At 46.0% G+C, this 16,212-nt stretch overlaps 1 protein-coding gene across 1 annotated transcript in view; it reads right to left on the bottom strand.

The window, feature by feature from the left end:
* ZRANB3 (zinc finger RANBP2-type containing 3) overlaps positions 1-16,212 on the bottom strand; it is a 413,220-nt gene that overhangs the window by 365,554 nt on the left and 31,454 nt on the right. The window contains exon 2 of the mRNA XM_068245929.1: positions 5,570-5,728. Coding sequence (XP_068102030.1) covers positions 5,570-5,721 — 152 coding nt within the window. The 5' untranslated portion in view covers positions 5,722-5,728. The remainder of the gene's footprint in view (positions 1-5,569; positions 5,729-16,212) is intronic.

Genomic DNA, 16,212 nt, shown 5'->3' with positions numbered 1-16,212 from the left:
TGTCTTTCCAGCTCTTCGGGGGAGTGGTTATGTTGTGACATCATTACATTATCTCAGCTCCACAAGCCAGCAAGGGGCGTGCCTGAGACAAGGCTTAAAAGGAAACCGAGGTGTGAGATCTATGGAAGCGGCCGTATTTATTTCCTTTTAGACAATACCAGTTGCCTGGCAGTCCTGCTAATTTTTCTGGTTAGTAGGGTCTAAATCACACGCATGAAACAAACATGCAGCCAATCTTGTCTGATTTGTCACAGCATCTGGACAAATGCATTAGAAGCAGAGGATCAGCAAGACAGCCAGGCAATGTGAATTATTTAAAAGGAAATAAAACAGGTCAGCCTCCATAGCCCGCTCACCTCTGGTTCCCTTTGAGGTGATCAATATCTCTGCAAATAACAGCAGCCCCCTGGGTGTCAGTATCACTATATTCTACATGGTTTTCAGTGAATTACAAATGCAGCAAACTTGAGAGTAATGCTGGTCCCTTAATTATAGATAAGCGACCAAAAAAAAAAAAAAAAAAGATAGTTACTTTATGGCGAGTTTGACCAGCCCCTATACTTCATCATTGGGCTAAACTTTGGCCCTCTACAATCTACATCACAGTCAACAGAGACATGACAGTCAATCAGGCTGCACTCCCTCCAGGAGCTACCCCCCCTCCCCCCCATATAAGGCAGCTGCGTCGGCCATTATCTCACTCGGTGTTGCTGCAGTAGTGAGAGAAGGGAGAGGAACCTGCTGCAGAGATAGGGAAAGCTTAGTTAGGCTCTTGTAGCTTGCTCCTAGCTGATATTTGTTGTTGAAAAGCACCACAAAAAGAGCTCTTTTCAGAGCTAATGTCCTTGTGAAGTGATTCCGTGGGGTGAAAGGGAACTTTTGAAAAAAATCCTTAAAGGATACCAGAGCCAAAAGACTCTACTAAAAATGTAAGATGCAGAGCTTGGGGTATTAAAAGTCGATACTGCCCACGCCTTTCGTTCCCTGCAGTCATCTGCCGGTCTTCTCCTCTAGGTCCCGGAGTCCTGGCGACTTGGCTGACCTTTAACCAGGACAGTCTTCGCTTCTGCCCGGCGCATAATGATGGGCAGAAGTACGCACACTCCCCCGCCTGCTCCATCCTAGCGTCTGCGCTCCACTGAAAAGCGAGCGTCAGATGCTAAGTGATCGCTACTCCACTTAGCATCTGACGCTTAAATATCCGCGCAGTAAATAGGTGCTGTAAATATTGACTTTTAACCCCCTAAGCACTGCATCTTACATTTAACCTTAAAGTTTAGCTCCAACTTAAATTTAAAAAAAAAATGTAGAATTAATATTGTCTTTCAGGCCCCTTTTACACTTACCTTGCAAGTGTGCGTTGTGTTACCCCCTTTTTGCCACAAGGTAACGCAGCGACAATGCAAGGCAATGGGGCCAAGCACACTGTGCTGCAAATTTCTGATCGGCCGCCAACCCGGCACAAAGTCAACAGCGCATTTCCATACAGTGCAGTGGCAGAGGATGTCATGAAAGTCAATGGGCAATGCAGGGATTATAAATATGTTGGTGGTAGCAGTGTAGCACACGAGGAGAACAACGGAAATACGATGGAGAATCTCAGTGATATACTTCCTGTCCAGCAGGGAGTACATCACGCAACAAGGAGCGGCACTATGACCCTGTCAGCGCACTCGGCCGAATGACGGTTTTTATGGGGGTGGAGAATCACACCGCAACACAATGGTCAGTTATATAACCGGCCTCAAGATCTGTCTGCAGTCAGCTTTGATTTTTCTAGACATATCTAATTAGAATTCCTTGCAACAATGCCAAAATTCCACTGCAGGGAATATTTACCGTATTTTCGGGCTATAAGGCCCTCCTGACCATAGGATGCACCCAGGTTTGGAGGACAAAAAAACAAGGGGAAAAAAAATATATACTAAACCTGGTGCACCCATGGTGAGAGGCATCTTGTGGATTACGCCCCCTTTGTACCTCTTGTGTTCCCCCATGTGTCCCCCTTGCGACCTCCTCTATGCCCCTTTATGTCCCCCGTATGTACTCTTCTATGCCCCTTTGTGTCCCCCTATGTCCTCCATATTTCTCCCCAGTGTCCTCCTCTGCATGGGCACAGTACAGGGAGTCCCTGACATTGCAGCAGGTTGCAGGTTTGTATCGGCAGGCGTTCACAAGTCAGGAACTCTCTGCATTTGGACTATAAGACGCAGCAAAAAAGTGAGTCCAAAAAAATACAGAGGTATATCAGGATCTCAACAGCAGTAGTCCACACCCGCTTCAGGTCCCCGTCTGAACACCAGAACCTCAGACGAACCTAGATGCTTTAGAAGTGGCAGTTGAAATCTTTTCTGTGCATAAGGACGTCCTGCAGGACTTAGGCCCCGTTCACACTTGCGGTTCGAGTCCGCAAGTGTCCGGGGGTCCGGGTCTGGGGGCCGCAAAGAGACCGTACGGGTCTCTGCAGTGGCCACAAGTTGCCACAAGTAGCGGATCCGGAATGTATCCGTTCCGGCTACAATAAAGTAGCCGGAACTAGATACATTGCAGTTCCAGAAAGGCACCGCAAGCATGGGGGATACCGGCGTGTAGTCCGGGTCCCCCAAGTGGTATAGGACCGGTGCTGGAAGCATCCGGTCCTATTGCCAGTGTGATGAGAAACATCCGTTTCTCATTGCACAGCATGGCCGCATGTTCGGGTCAGGATCCAGCCCGGGTCCGCAGCCGCACGGGGACGTACGGCAAAAATGGAGCATTTTGGAAAAAAGCCGGATCGTCCCGGAGCTGCGTTCCCGGATCGGATCCGGACGGTCGCACGAGTGTGAATGGATACATTGATGATTAACAATGTATCCATTCACCATCCGCTGTGTACGGAGCGTTCCGGGTCCGGGGAATCTGGATCTGGAACGCTAATGTGAACCAGGCCTTATACTTTTACCCATTAAATGTGGTGTTACACTTTAAGAGCAACAAACAGACAAACAGATAACAGTAAAATCAAGAACGGCAGAGTCTATATACCGATGTGTGCAATTTATGAGTAATCTTATTAATTAGCAGCAGCTAATGCAGCACTAGTGACATTTTGCAAAAGTTCCAGCTCTGTTCCCTTGGGAGCTTTAATGAGCTCTGCTTGATAAATGCCTCTGCTTCTCCTGAACTGGGGCAGCCAGAAAGAGAAGAAGAAGAATGGATCTCTCAATCAGCAGAATACTGTATGCTGGCCGTACAAGTTGGAGGTCAGGGCCCTTTCCCGACCCTTCTAAGGAGCAATATAAAATCGTGTCAGTCCATTAGGGAGATGACTGATATTGTCTGGCCTTTGTGAGTCTTACTGCAGTTTCTACCAAATCTCTTACTGTTCCTAATCAAACATATCGCCAGGCCGTGTTGCCCTACAAACCAATCTGCTCTCACACCGACTATAAATGAAGAACAGTCCATGTAAGATCACAAAGCTACTACGTCCTGATTCCGCCTTCAGGTTCTTCCCCCAGCAGTTGCAGCTGCCTATGCTGTGTTCCAAGTGTTTGGGAAAGAAGCAGAGAAAGCAAGACAACTCCAGGTCCGGCTCTCAGTTTACAGTTAATGAGAGTACAAATCACAAATCTTTCAGTTCCACAACCCTGGCGGTTTGTCACACATAATGAGGTAGGAGGCCTTATACAATATTTACTCCCATTGCATGAACTATGCTAGACACTGTAAATATATTAGTTAGATGAGGTGAAAAATCATATCCTGTGAGAAAACACAGAAAAAAGTACGGGCGTTTCAGAAATACAAAGTTGTCTTCGTGTAAAAATATACAGTATATACTCAAGTATAAGTCTAGAAATTTGGGTCTGATTTACTAAATAAAAGTATAGGGGTCGACTTATACACGAGTCACGGGTAACACTGAGCACACTGAGTAATATGTGTACTAATAATGACATTCCCATTTGCAGCAATTTACCCTGTGGTAAGTGACAATTTCTTGATAAAGCAAATGCCAAGAAAACACAGGTCTAAAAGTCCTGGCCACAATTAACAAGGAAAGCGGCAGGGGGGGGGGGAATACTGGGCTGCAGGAAGGGGAGGGAATAATAGCTGCACGTGGGGGCCTGGAGGAGGTATTGGCTGCACTTTAGGGACAGGAGGGGTAATGGCTGTAATACTGTATGCAGTGCAGTCATTAACCCCTCCTGGCCCCAAGTGTAGGTATTAATTATTCCTGGTCCCCAAGTGCAGCCATTAACTTTGCTGGTTAGACTTATACTTGAGTCAATAAAAAATTCCAGCTTAATGTGAACCAGAGACGAAGCACCCTCATGTATTTTACCATATACTGTATATCAGTGGGAGCATTAGAGAAAACACCTACCCTGCTCTCCATTTCATCCTTCACTGCTCAGCCTGCTTGTTATAAGCCCTGATGAAATCCCCGACTGAGCATTCAGTCTGGCCGGCAGCAGGGATCGGAGCACCGGTGAATAGCTTGCGCAGGGGGCCCTGGACATCTGCGGGGGACCATTAGACGCCCCGGGTAAGCTCCACTCTTTTCCCCCCCCCCACCCCTCCTTACAGTACTCCTTTAAACTTACATGACCTATGAAGGTAGGTTTATGCAGAATGTAGAGTTGCTATTTAAATCCACATTACAATATTACTGTTATTATTAACCTTTGCAAACCATATTACTTTGTCAGAGATAAACCCTAATTAACAAATTAGTCCTCACAACAGTGGAGAAAAAAAAAACAAAGAGCACAAAAGGTATTTATTATTTTTGTGCAAGCAATTAACTGCATGAGGACATATAACAAGAAGCTACGTCCATCCTGAATAACCAAAAACCACAAAGCAGCGCTCGCTACAAGAGGGAAGAAAAAGGGAAAAAACAAAAACAGAAAAAAAACCTCTACAGCATTTACATAATACAGCTTAAGCAAGGAAAGAGGACGACCAGTAACATAAACCCAGGAATAGATCTACATTTAAATTAAAAAAAACAAAGGTCTATGTAGAAATGTGTGAGCTCAGCAGAAGAAGATCTTCTTGGCATGGAGACTGTGAGAAAACGACGGGAGCGAGGCATGTATTTACCATGAGAAAGGAACAATAAAAACAACTAAAAAAAAAGTAAACAAAGGTTTGATCTTGGAAAGTGTTGGCGGATGAATAAAGATGAAAACGGGGAAGGTAGTCAAGGGGAACCAGAACTTGTTTCATCCCCATTAGGGAGGGACGGATGTCAGTCGGACTTCGTGGTTTTAAGAGGCGTTAGGAAAGTTTGACTGCTACATAACAATCACCGGGGAACTGAGGCGATACAATAAAAAAGGAAAAAAAATGTGATTAATGTGAAGCACAGCTGCCTGTTTGATGACTCTGCTACGGTTGTAGCGGTTTAACCTTCACTGTGCTGGAAAGAAGTGTGTGTGGGTGGTTGGGGGGGGGGGGGGGGGAGGTTGGAAGGAGCAGTGCGCTGACAGCCCCTCATCTCACGCCTGGCAGAGCCATACTAGGGTAAGAGTTCCCCCACTAATAATTAACCTACATTCACCAATGAACAGCAAGTTACCTTCCTTCCCTCCGCAGTGCGAACAGGACTCCTTCCTTCTGAAAAGGCAGCAGGTGCTTTCGGAGCTTGTCGGGGAGATATGACAAGTCCTCGTCCACGCATGGTAAGGAAGAGGAATCCGGCTCTCTTTGTTTTCTGTTTGACCTTCCCATCTTATGTCTGCAACGAAAGAAAGATAACTCATTCAAAATTAATCCTGGGAATCTACTGTGGGAAATATATCATGACAGGTGGCAAAAGCTGCACTCGCCCTAAACCGGACCCACACTCTAGCACAGCACACAATGAAAAGTCTTTATTCCATGTATAGTTGCTGAAGAAATCCACTGCTCTGTGTTCCTGTGCTTGTTTAGGCAGATCTGAGTGTCTAATTAGTTCTTATCAGCAGCTGTGAGTAGACTACTGGAGCATTGCAGAGGCTCTCCCCAAACCGTAAACACTGAGGCTTAACCCTCTCAATGCTCCATGCAAAGTGAAACCAACTAGTAAACTTCAGGGTGTTTTTTAGGATTTCCATAAATTGTAAAGATCTTTTTGTTCATAAAGGTTATCAGCATGTTGCTAATCTTTTACAGCAGAGAGGACATTCTAGGTTTAGTTCCCCTTTAAGAGCCTTTATTGATGAAATGACAAGCATCAATATCAGGCTGATCATCTAGAGAAGGAATGGGGAACCTATGGCTCAGGAGCCAGATGTGGCTCTTTTGATGGCTACATTAGGCTCACAGTTAGGGGGTGATTCACTAAGCTACAACGCTCAAGCAGCGCAGCTTAGTGTGTCAGTGCAACACTAAGCTTGACAGGCAGCCTATTGGGACAAAGTGCTGGGATCTCATACAACAAAGTGAATCAACGCCCAAATCAGCTAACTAATTGTACAAGCTGTTAGTCGGTATTTCTCCTGTCTGGCTCTTGGGGAAATTGCGGATGTTGCTGAAACCCAAGAGAAAGCTGAAGACGTGTCTGACACTTCTGCTGCCCGGCGGATCAGCTGTATACACATCACCGTGGCAACAGGGACATGAGCCCTCTGCTGCTCATGCGCACTGTCCAAGTTTGAAACCTACTGTATAGCTCACACGGAATTACATTTTAAAATATGTGGTGTTTATGGCTTTCTCAGCCAAAGAGGTTCCTGACCCCTGCCCTAGAGGATGTACAGCCATTTCGCTCCATGAAAATGTCACCGATTCATTGTGTTGGACCACAAATGCTCAATATCTATTGCAGAAACTCCCTTTCAAGTTCCTGTAGTGAGGGGCTGTTCGCTCTCCTCCCCTTCTTTCTTCTCCGTAGAGAAACATTTCTGTACAGCGTTTATTCCTAAACGTCCACCCAAAATAACCTCTAACAAATGTTTCACTAGACTAGAATTTAAAATGGGTAAATGGTGGAAGAGAACCGGAGAAATGTAGAGTGGATACCTGTGGAGAACAATCAGACGTTTATCTTATAAACCACACCTGAAGTGAGAGGCACTCGAAGGCTGATATACAGTAGCAAGAAAAAAGTATGTGAACCCTTTGGAATGAGATGGATTTCTGCCCAAACTGGTCATAAAATGTGATCTGATCTTTATCTTACACAATCACAGTCTGCATAAACTAATAGCACACAAATAATTTTTATGTTTTTATTGAACAAACCAAGTAAACATTCACAGTGCAGGTGGAAAAAGTATGTGAACCGATAGACTTATGACTTTTTCCTAGAGCTAATCTTGCTGCTGTATTTATCTCCTTTTAAAGAGAGTCTGAAGCGAGAATAAATCTCGCTTCAGACCTCATCGATAGCAGGGGCATGTGTGCCCCTGCTAAAACGCCGCTATCCCGCGGCTTAACGAGGGTCCCTCCACCCCCAAATTCCCTCCGTGCAGCCGTGGAGCGCTTCCGCATTGGGGCAGGGCTAACCGCCGCAGCCCTGCCCCACGCGTGTGTGTCAGCGCGTATCTCCGCCTCTCCCCCGCCCCTCTCAGTCTTCCTTCACTGAGAGGGGCGGGGGAGAGGCGGCGATGCGCGTCTGATAGACGCGACTAGAGGCAGGGCTGCAGCCGTTAGCCCTGCCTCCAGGAAGAGATATTTCACGACCAACTTTGCGACCAAGTCTTGCGGGGGTGGGTTTGGGGTGAAGGGACCCCCGTTTAGCCGCGGGATAGCGGCGGTTTAGCAGGGGCACACATGCCCCTGCTAACTATGAGCTCTGAAGCGAGATTTATTCTCGCTTCATAGTCTCTTTAAACAATGCACATTGCCTGGCTGTCCTGCTGATCCTCTGCCTCTATACTTTAAGCCACAGCCCCCAAACATAATATAAAACTGTGGGATCTAAAAGTAATTTTTAGGAGGAGGAGGATAGATACAATTATTTATCTCATCAGTTTATTTTCACTCAAGTAGCACTTTAACCTCTTAAGGACCGTAGGCCTAAACTGCCATAGTGAACAGGCTATTTTTTACAAATTGGTCCTCTGCAGCTTTAATTGCTAGCTGCAGAAGCATCCAACTGAGCACACAAATGATTCCCCCCGCTTTTTCTGCCCACCAACAGAGCTTTTTGTTGGTGGGTTCTAATTGCTGCTACATTTGTTTTATATTAATTTTATTGTGATAAATTTAAAAAAAAATGAAAATTTGTAATTAAAAATAAAATTGACCCGCTCTCCCTCCCTCCCCCTAAAGAGCCAATCAGTGTGATCGGCTTTCACAGGCATTGGCCTATGAGAGACGATTATTGTTTGAGCCAATGGAGGGGACAGCTCAGTGCTAACTGCTAGCGAATGGAGAGATAGACGTAAAGTATAAATAATGCTTTCACTTCTCTCCTAGTCGTTGTCTCACTTACCTTACCTTGTATATGTGGTTGCTGGCATAAGTTCTTCATAGTGTGTTAGTGGGATAATAGGGTGGGTTCAGTCTTAAATATTAATTGCTGTATGCACTTTTCGTGGGATGGGTGTCATGTTTGATTGTATTTTCAAGGCCTCGATGTTTATCTGTAATGTGTATTATACTCTAAAAACTCGTGAGGCAATAATGATGTACGTGTTCATTGGCGCCTGCCTGCCTGTCCGTTCCTCCCCGCCCCAAAAACAAGTCCGCCAGGGCCAATAACAGGCCTCTATCCCTCTTGGATTGCTTGGAGGGAGTGGCCTGGATTGATCTTCGGGTGTGTTTACCCGTTTCCATGGCGATGCGGATGTCTGCGTTACGTTGACGTCACACGCAGCCTGGATTGGCGGATATATGTGTTGCTGAGGGCGGATGTGCGTGAATACTATGCGCACTCCCTCATCGGCTATGGGAATAGGTGGTGGATTGGATTGGACAGGCGGATGGGCGTGGGCTTTGACAGCTACTTCATTACGCCCATTCCTCCGTGGCGTTGTTGGAATAGGACGCCACTGAGCTAAAATCCTGTGAACAAGCACCGGAAGGTGCGAAACAATTGTCGGGAGGACGGGCTCTGTGTGTTAGGTGTCATCTGGACGGGTGAAGTAACTTATGGTGTTTCCATGTTGATGCTGCTACATTGTTTTTACACAAGAAAGTGCAATAAAAGTTGGCTGTAGTGCCCTGGTGCCCACGTCTTTTCTCTCAAGCATTGCTAAGTTGTCGTTCACTTCGTGGAGGCACAGTGAATCAGCAGCTGCACAGGTTGTGTATTCTCCCAGTGATTGTGGAGTGCGGGGCTTTTCTCCTTCTCTTCTTTGTTGGAACTTGCTAGCGAATGGTTAGGCGGCGAAACCGATGTCTATTTACATTGTACAGCGCTGCGATCTAGTGCATCGCTGTACAATGTAAATAGACAGCGGTTTCACCGTCTAATAGTTTGCTAGCGGTGATCGTGGCCGGCAGACTGTTAGCGAAGATGCGCGGTCCCCAGCAAAACACTCCCTCAGGACTCGATGCCAATTGACGTTAGGCGGTCCTGGGGGAGACGCCGCATTCACACCCATTGGCGTGACGCGGTCGTTAGGAGGTTAAAGCATATGCGCCCAACTCCGGCTCCTCAGAGCCATTAAATTTGGTCTCCAAGTGGTTTACCCACTTTGCATTGTTTGGCCAAATCTAAACCACCAGGGGGTGCTATATTGGAGAGTAAGCCCTAGATCACCATGGAAGTCCATATGGGAAGGAAGGGGGAAAACACTAGACACCAGGGAGCTGTATAGGGGAGGGAGGGGTGCACTAGACACCAGGGAACTATATAGGGCAGGGAGGGTGCCACTAGACAAGAAACTGTATAGGGGCGGGATGACCACTAAACACCAGGGAACTGTGTAGTGCTGGGAAGAGACCACTAGACACCTGGGAACTTTATAAGGGAGAAAGATGGTCACTAGACATGGAGGTTGGCCCCGACTAGGTCCCAGTGTTGAATTTCGGCCCCCTTTGTATTTCAGTTCGACCCCTGCTTTAAAGGAAAGAAAAGAATACTAATTGGTTGATCTGAGCAAGTGCTGCTGTTTTCTTAACACTGGCCATGATACATCTGCCTCATTATCTCCAGTCGCAGAAATGGGGCGGCATTGATTTTCATGTGACTAGAATGAAAACCAATAGATTATTATTGCAAATGATTCTCATTACATGGTGAAATGCTGATCCACAAATTGGAGTACGAGTCCTCTCGGCTGCAGCCCATCACTGGAGCACACAGAAAGTACCCATGCCAAGATTGCCAAGAAAAGAGATTTGAGCTTTACTGGCAGTTTTTCTAAATTGAAGGAATGCTGCGGATTGAAAGTGACAGATAACTTGTAATAAACAAACAGCAGAAAAGACTTGCACAGCAGCCCTCTCTAATTACGGCAATTTTATAATGCAAGTGGAAATTTGTTTTATGAAAAAAAAAAAAAAATTACAGCTTCCTCCCTTCGCCAATGATCCCTCACATCCAGGCTACCGCTCCTGCAATCGGCTCCCTTTGGGCAGGAGATTCCAGTCTATCGCCACCAAGACCTCAAGGCACAGGACCAGCTTCTTCCCGTCAGCCGTCAACTCATTGAACTCTATGCACTCTATTCCCATCCGTTGATCATTCTCCCCCTACACGCTGGCTTTATCTGTACAAGCCTGTCCATGATAGGAACTGTTGCACTGTGCACTTTGTACAATCTGTGGTTTAACTCTGTGTAACTTTTCTGGTTAATGGTAATTGTTGGAATTGTTGTACCGTATTTTGTGTATTGCTACACTTAGCCCTGTGTATGGCTAGCCCAATTTCAGGCATGACCCAGTCGTGCTTAGCCAAATAAAAAGATTCTGATTCTAACATTTCAATTTTCCTCTACTTTCTGTCATCAGAACTGCCTGGTAACGTTCCTGTTGGCTCCCCAGTCACAGAAATAGCACAACATTGCTGTCACTGTAAGCAAGCTGCAATCTGATAGCCTACTACGGGGTGGCATGAAAAAGTAGCCGGGTGGCATGAAAAAGTAGCTGTGGTGGGGCGAGATGAGAGAATGCAGGGCTGGCGCTTCTCTGCTTACAGCATAAGAGGAGGATAGTGATGTTGCTAACTGTTCGCCGAACTGTTTGCAGCGAACAGGCCATGGGGAATGACCTCAGGGTCATTTCCACATTCGTCGTATTACTGCTCAAACGCCTTCCCGTCGGCCATGCGTCCTTGATTGCGCGCCTGTCGCTGGGAGAGCTCTTCGCATGCGCACAACTTGATGCAGAGCACTCTTGGTAGCAGGCGGTCAATCAAGGACGCACGGCCACTGGGAAAGCGTCTGCGCAGTAAAGCGTAGTATGATGAATGCGGAAATCATTCTCCATGGCCTATTTGCTGCGAACAGTTCGGGCCATCTCTACAGGAGGTGAGCTGATAGCAGCCGGGTGCTCACCAAAACTAGCTGGGTGGAGCAACCGGCTAAAAGAGCCTGGGGAGAACATTGGCCAGTAATTGATTTAATATGCAAAGATATCTTTACTGAACAACCATAAAACAAGATTAAAAACAATTAACAGCATAGAGCTGATGAGGCGGGGTAATACGGCAAAATCCCCTGTATCTGGCACCGGCAGGGATCGCTTGATGCCGGATACCTGTGCTTGTCAGTTGCTTGAGCAATCGACCCCAAAAGCACAGCACCCCCCGAAATACTTACTGAGGCTCCAGCGATGTCTGGCAGTCTCCCAGCTTCCCCAGTGCACAGAAGCCAGAGTGTCAGCTGACCCGCATCGGGTCATGTGACACTCCGGCTTCCGTACACAGATGACGCAAGCTGCTAGGAGCGTGCTGGGAGATAGAGGGAGAGTGCTAGCCATCACTGGAGCCTTGGAAAGCGTTTTACCACCCGCCAGCAACCACAGGAAGCCCCCCCCAATAAGGGCCCCGTTTTCCTGTTGACACTTCCGGATGCCTGAACTCCGGAGAACTTTGCTGTAATATCAAATAATCATAGTGCAGTATTAATAATAATAATTACGGATAGTCAGGTAGGAGACCAATAAAGTGCTAGTGCTAATAATGCTGTAATATGTGCAACGGAACCTAAAGAAACAAAGAAAAAAAAGGGGGGGGGGGGATTCTATGAAAAAGTCAATGGTGGGAAAATCGCCAACAAAAAAAAGGAGTATGAAAATGGTGCAGGAAGGGAGCAGAATAAGAGGCAGGCAGATGTCAACCGGAGGTGGCTGAAGAAAGTGAGAGGTGCCAATAAGGGATCCAACACAGAGAAGATGGAGTACACCAGATGACCTCAGCCGATCCTAGGATCGATTGGAAGATATACCTGGACATCTAGCAGAGGTGGGCCCAGGAGGATGGTGAGAGAGCAGACGACCTGAAGGGGGCTGGAGGAAGCCTCAAGAATGTACTTCGGACTATAAGACGCTCCGGACGATAAGACGCACCTAGTTTTAGAGGCCAAAAACCAGGGGAAAATATAGTTACTAAACCTGGTCCATCCATGGTGAAGGGGCATCTTGTGGATTCTGCCCCCTTTGTACCTCATGCCCCCTTGTACCTCGTGTCTCCCTGTGTCCTCTGTCCCCCTTGTGTCCTCTATGCCCAGTTGTCCTCCACTTGTCCCCATGTGTCCTCCTCTGCATGAGCGAAGTATAGGGAGTCACTGACATTGCGGCGGGTTAGGAGGCTTGTATTGGCGGGCATTCACAAGTCAGGAACTCCCTGTATTTGGACTATAAGACGCAGTGACTTATTTACCCCACTTTTGGGGGAGAAAAAGTGAGTCTTATAGTCCAAAAAATACAGTATACCGTAAATGTTTTTTTTTAATCTCGGGTTTCCTTTAAAGCCCCATTATTAAATATTTTTCTATGAATGTTTTTAGATTGTGGAACAAATCTTTTAAGCTTCTATTAATCCATATGGGGAAATTCATTTTCATTTAAGAGGTGGTTCCACTGTACTGGTTTAAACTAAATGCTACCAAAACTGAGGTCATTGTCGTTGGAAGTCAGCGCCTAACAGCAAAGCAGCTCCAGACAACGTTGACACCACAACTTTAGCTGTTGTGAAACGTTCCTTCTTTCACCTAAGGAATATTGCAAAAATTAAGCACCTCATTCCTAAAGAGGATCTTCCAACCCTAGTTCACGCCTTCATCACATCAGGGTTGGACTACTGCAATGCCCTCTATGCACCCCACCCAAATAAAGACCTGCAGCTTGTACAGAATGCTGCCACAAGACTTAACAAGCCAACCGGCCATTGCCACATAACACCAATTGTTTGCTCACTACACTGGCTACGCATAAAATGGAAAATCATTTTCAAAATCGGCATGCTAACATTCAAATCCCTACATGACCTGGGCCCTGGTACCTGAAGGATTTGTTGCAACTGCATCACACCACCCACAACCTCAGATCAAAAGGATACAATATATTTGACTAGCCCCAAAGGTCAATGTGACGGTTCCGAGACCACAGAGCCCAGAGACACAGTGTATAGCGGCAGATTAAACAAAACTCGACTGACGGGGCATTTATTGGTCACACAGTTCACACAAAAAGTTCACAATATTACTATATAATCCACAAGGGAGTGTCCCAGATTCCCCCTACCAAGCAGTCACAATTCCCAGCTTCGCAGGCAAAGCAACATGAGTCCCAAAGTTCAGTAACTCCACCAATAGAAGGTGTCCAAGAGGTGCGCAACAGATCCCAACAGTCCCAATAGATGCAGTTCTCATCAGTCCCAATATCCAGTAGACATCCGACAAGTCTACACGACCAGATGCAGGTGAGATACTCCAGTCCACAGTCCAGGGCCTCAGGACACTAAGTTCAGCAAACCCTCTCTGGGTCCCAGCCGCATGGGGAATTCTCCTGGCTCACAACAGATCCAGTGAGCTGCTCTCCCTTCCCCAGACACAATCCAACTCCTTTTCCATGAGGTACAAACATGAAACCAGCTCTGCTCTCAGGTGCCTAGCTGTCTGCCTCCTGTGGAGAGCCAAATACTCAGCAGCCTAAATAGTGAATGGCCTTAGGCTGATAAGGTGTATCTCTGATGTCTCCAGAGCTTGGGGGGGAAGGTGAGTTTTCTATGGGACAACAAATACAGTACTGTACATTAGAGTCTGCAGTCCTAATCCAATCATCCATTGTCACAGTCAACTACAAACATTTGAAGTGAGAGCCTTCTGTCATGCTGCCTCGACCCTGTGGAATGCCTTGCCAAACTTAGCTCCAACCCTGGACATGTTTAAATCAAAAAACTAAAAAGCCACCTGTTTAATCTGGCATTTATGTTCACATTGCTTTTCTCCCGGTATACATCACTGTGTACTGATCTGAGACAAGTTTATGTGCTTTTGGGTTCTACAGGAGAAAAGCACTTTGCGAATGGTTAGTTACAAATGTTTTGTTGTTCTTGCATCGCACTAACCATCTCTAATCATTAGATTAAGAAAAGACAGACAGCAATACCAATAATAACAAAACAGTGCTTCAAAATCCAAAAAGTAAAGTTTGGAGTAGACTTGAGCTCTTAAGTAAAGGATTGCTCTAAAAGTTCAGTCGGAAAAACAATCACACAACAAAGACTATATAAAGGTGCGGCAATAAATACTAAACAGGTAAGTAAATTATGTTTTAATGTTGTGGGACCGCCTGGCACAACCTCAAAACAACGACAATTCTTCAACTGAATCCGATAGTCCTGGAAGATCAAGCATCGATTTTCCCCCTTGGGTTAAAAACAAAACAAGGATATTTATATCTACAAACACCAGCCATCAGATATCAGCTAGACTTTCTTCCTATAAACTATATTAAACTGGAAGGTGCTGCCCAGGGTATTCTAGCCTTTGCTTTTTGTGTCTACCTGACCCCGATCCAACAAGCAGAGGAGAATTGTACCTCCGAGATGAAAGATTTGAAATGATCAATCAGGCTCTTAACTTGGTGAGACTCGGAGCTCATCATCGGCTGGTGTTACGGGGTATCTCGCGCCTCGGGGCGTCAGCGCGGAGCATATGAAACTGCTAAATCATATTCTGTCAGCTGATCGATTGAGGGAGACGTAATTTGACTGAGGACATTCCAGAGCAAATCGCAAAAAAAAAAAAAAAAAAAAAACTCACTCCAAATACCAAACAACCCTCATTAAATTTAAAAGGGCAAACAACCCAGAGTGGAGAGGAAAAAAAATGATGTAAAAATCAAATTTCTTTGTTTTTGATTTACAGCCAATCTCTGCAAACAAAAAACAAAACATTTTAGTTCTGGACAGTGTGGGAGAGAGGTTAGAAGTTCTTTGCGTTTGTTTGTTTTTATAGAGTTCTGTGTCCCCTCTCAGAATTCCTATCGCTTCCAGTGTCTAAAGGTCTTGAACAACAACTAACATTTGTAAAGCGCTTTTTTCCCGTAGGACTCAAAGCGCATAAGCATGGCTCAGACCATCGTGGTACAGAGGAAGAATTTAAAAAGTCTGGAAATGCCAGGCTAAACAGGTGGCTTTTCAGTCTGGATTTGAATAGCTCCAGGGATGGTGCTGTCTTTACTGGGTGTGGCAGGGAGTTCCAAAGAGTAGGGGCAGCATGACAGAAGGCTCTGTCTCCAGATTTTTTGAGGTGCAGTCTAGGAGTGACCAAGTTTATAGAACTTGCTGATCTGAGGTTGTGAGAGGTGTGGTGCAGCTTCAGCAAGTCCTTCATGTATCCAGAGCCCAGATTGTGCAGGGATTTGAATGTCAGCAGTCCCATCTTGAAGAGTATTCTCCATTCTACTGGTAGCCAGTGCAGTGAGCGAAGGATCGGTGTAATGTGACAGTGGCGAGGCTGGTTTGTTAGCAATCTGGCAGCAGCATTCTGCACTAATTGCAGGCGACGCAGGTCCTTTTTGGGGAGGCCAGCATAAAGGGCATTGCAGTATTCCAGTCGTGATGTGATGAAGGCGTGGACTAGGGTTGGAAGATCCTCTGGGGGAATCAGATGTTTAATCTTTGCAATGTTCTTCAGATGATAGTAGGAAAACTACGGTAACTACAGATGAAATTTGGTTTCTGAAACTCAATTCCCCATCGATTAGTAGTCCAAGGCTGCGCACAAAGTTGGAGCTGTTTATGTCTGAATTCCCAATCCTGATTGGTGTTGCTTTAGGATAGAGCTGTTTTGATGGCGAGCGCTGGCTTTGGACAAAAAGGACCTCAGTTTTGTCAGCATT

The sequence above is a fragment of the Hyperolius riggenbachi genome, chromosome 7, assembly GCF_040937935.1.
Source record: "Hyperolius riggenbachi isolate aHypRig1 chromosome 7, aHypRig1.pri, whole genome shotgun sequence".
In the NCBI taxonomy this organism is placed as follows: domain Eukaryota; kingdom Metazoa; phylum Chordata; class Amphibia; order Anura; family Hyperoliidae; genus Hyperolius; species Hyperolius riggenbachi.
This window is presented reverse-complemented; position numbering and strand designations above follow the sequence as displayed.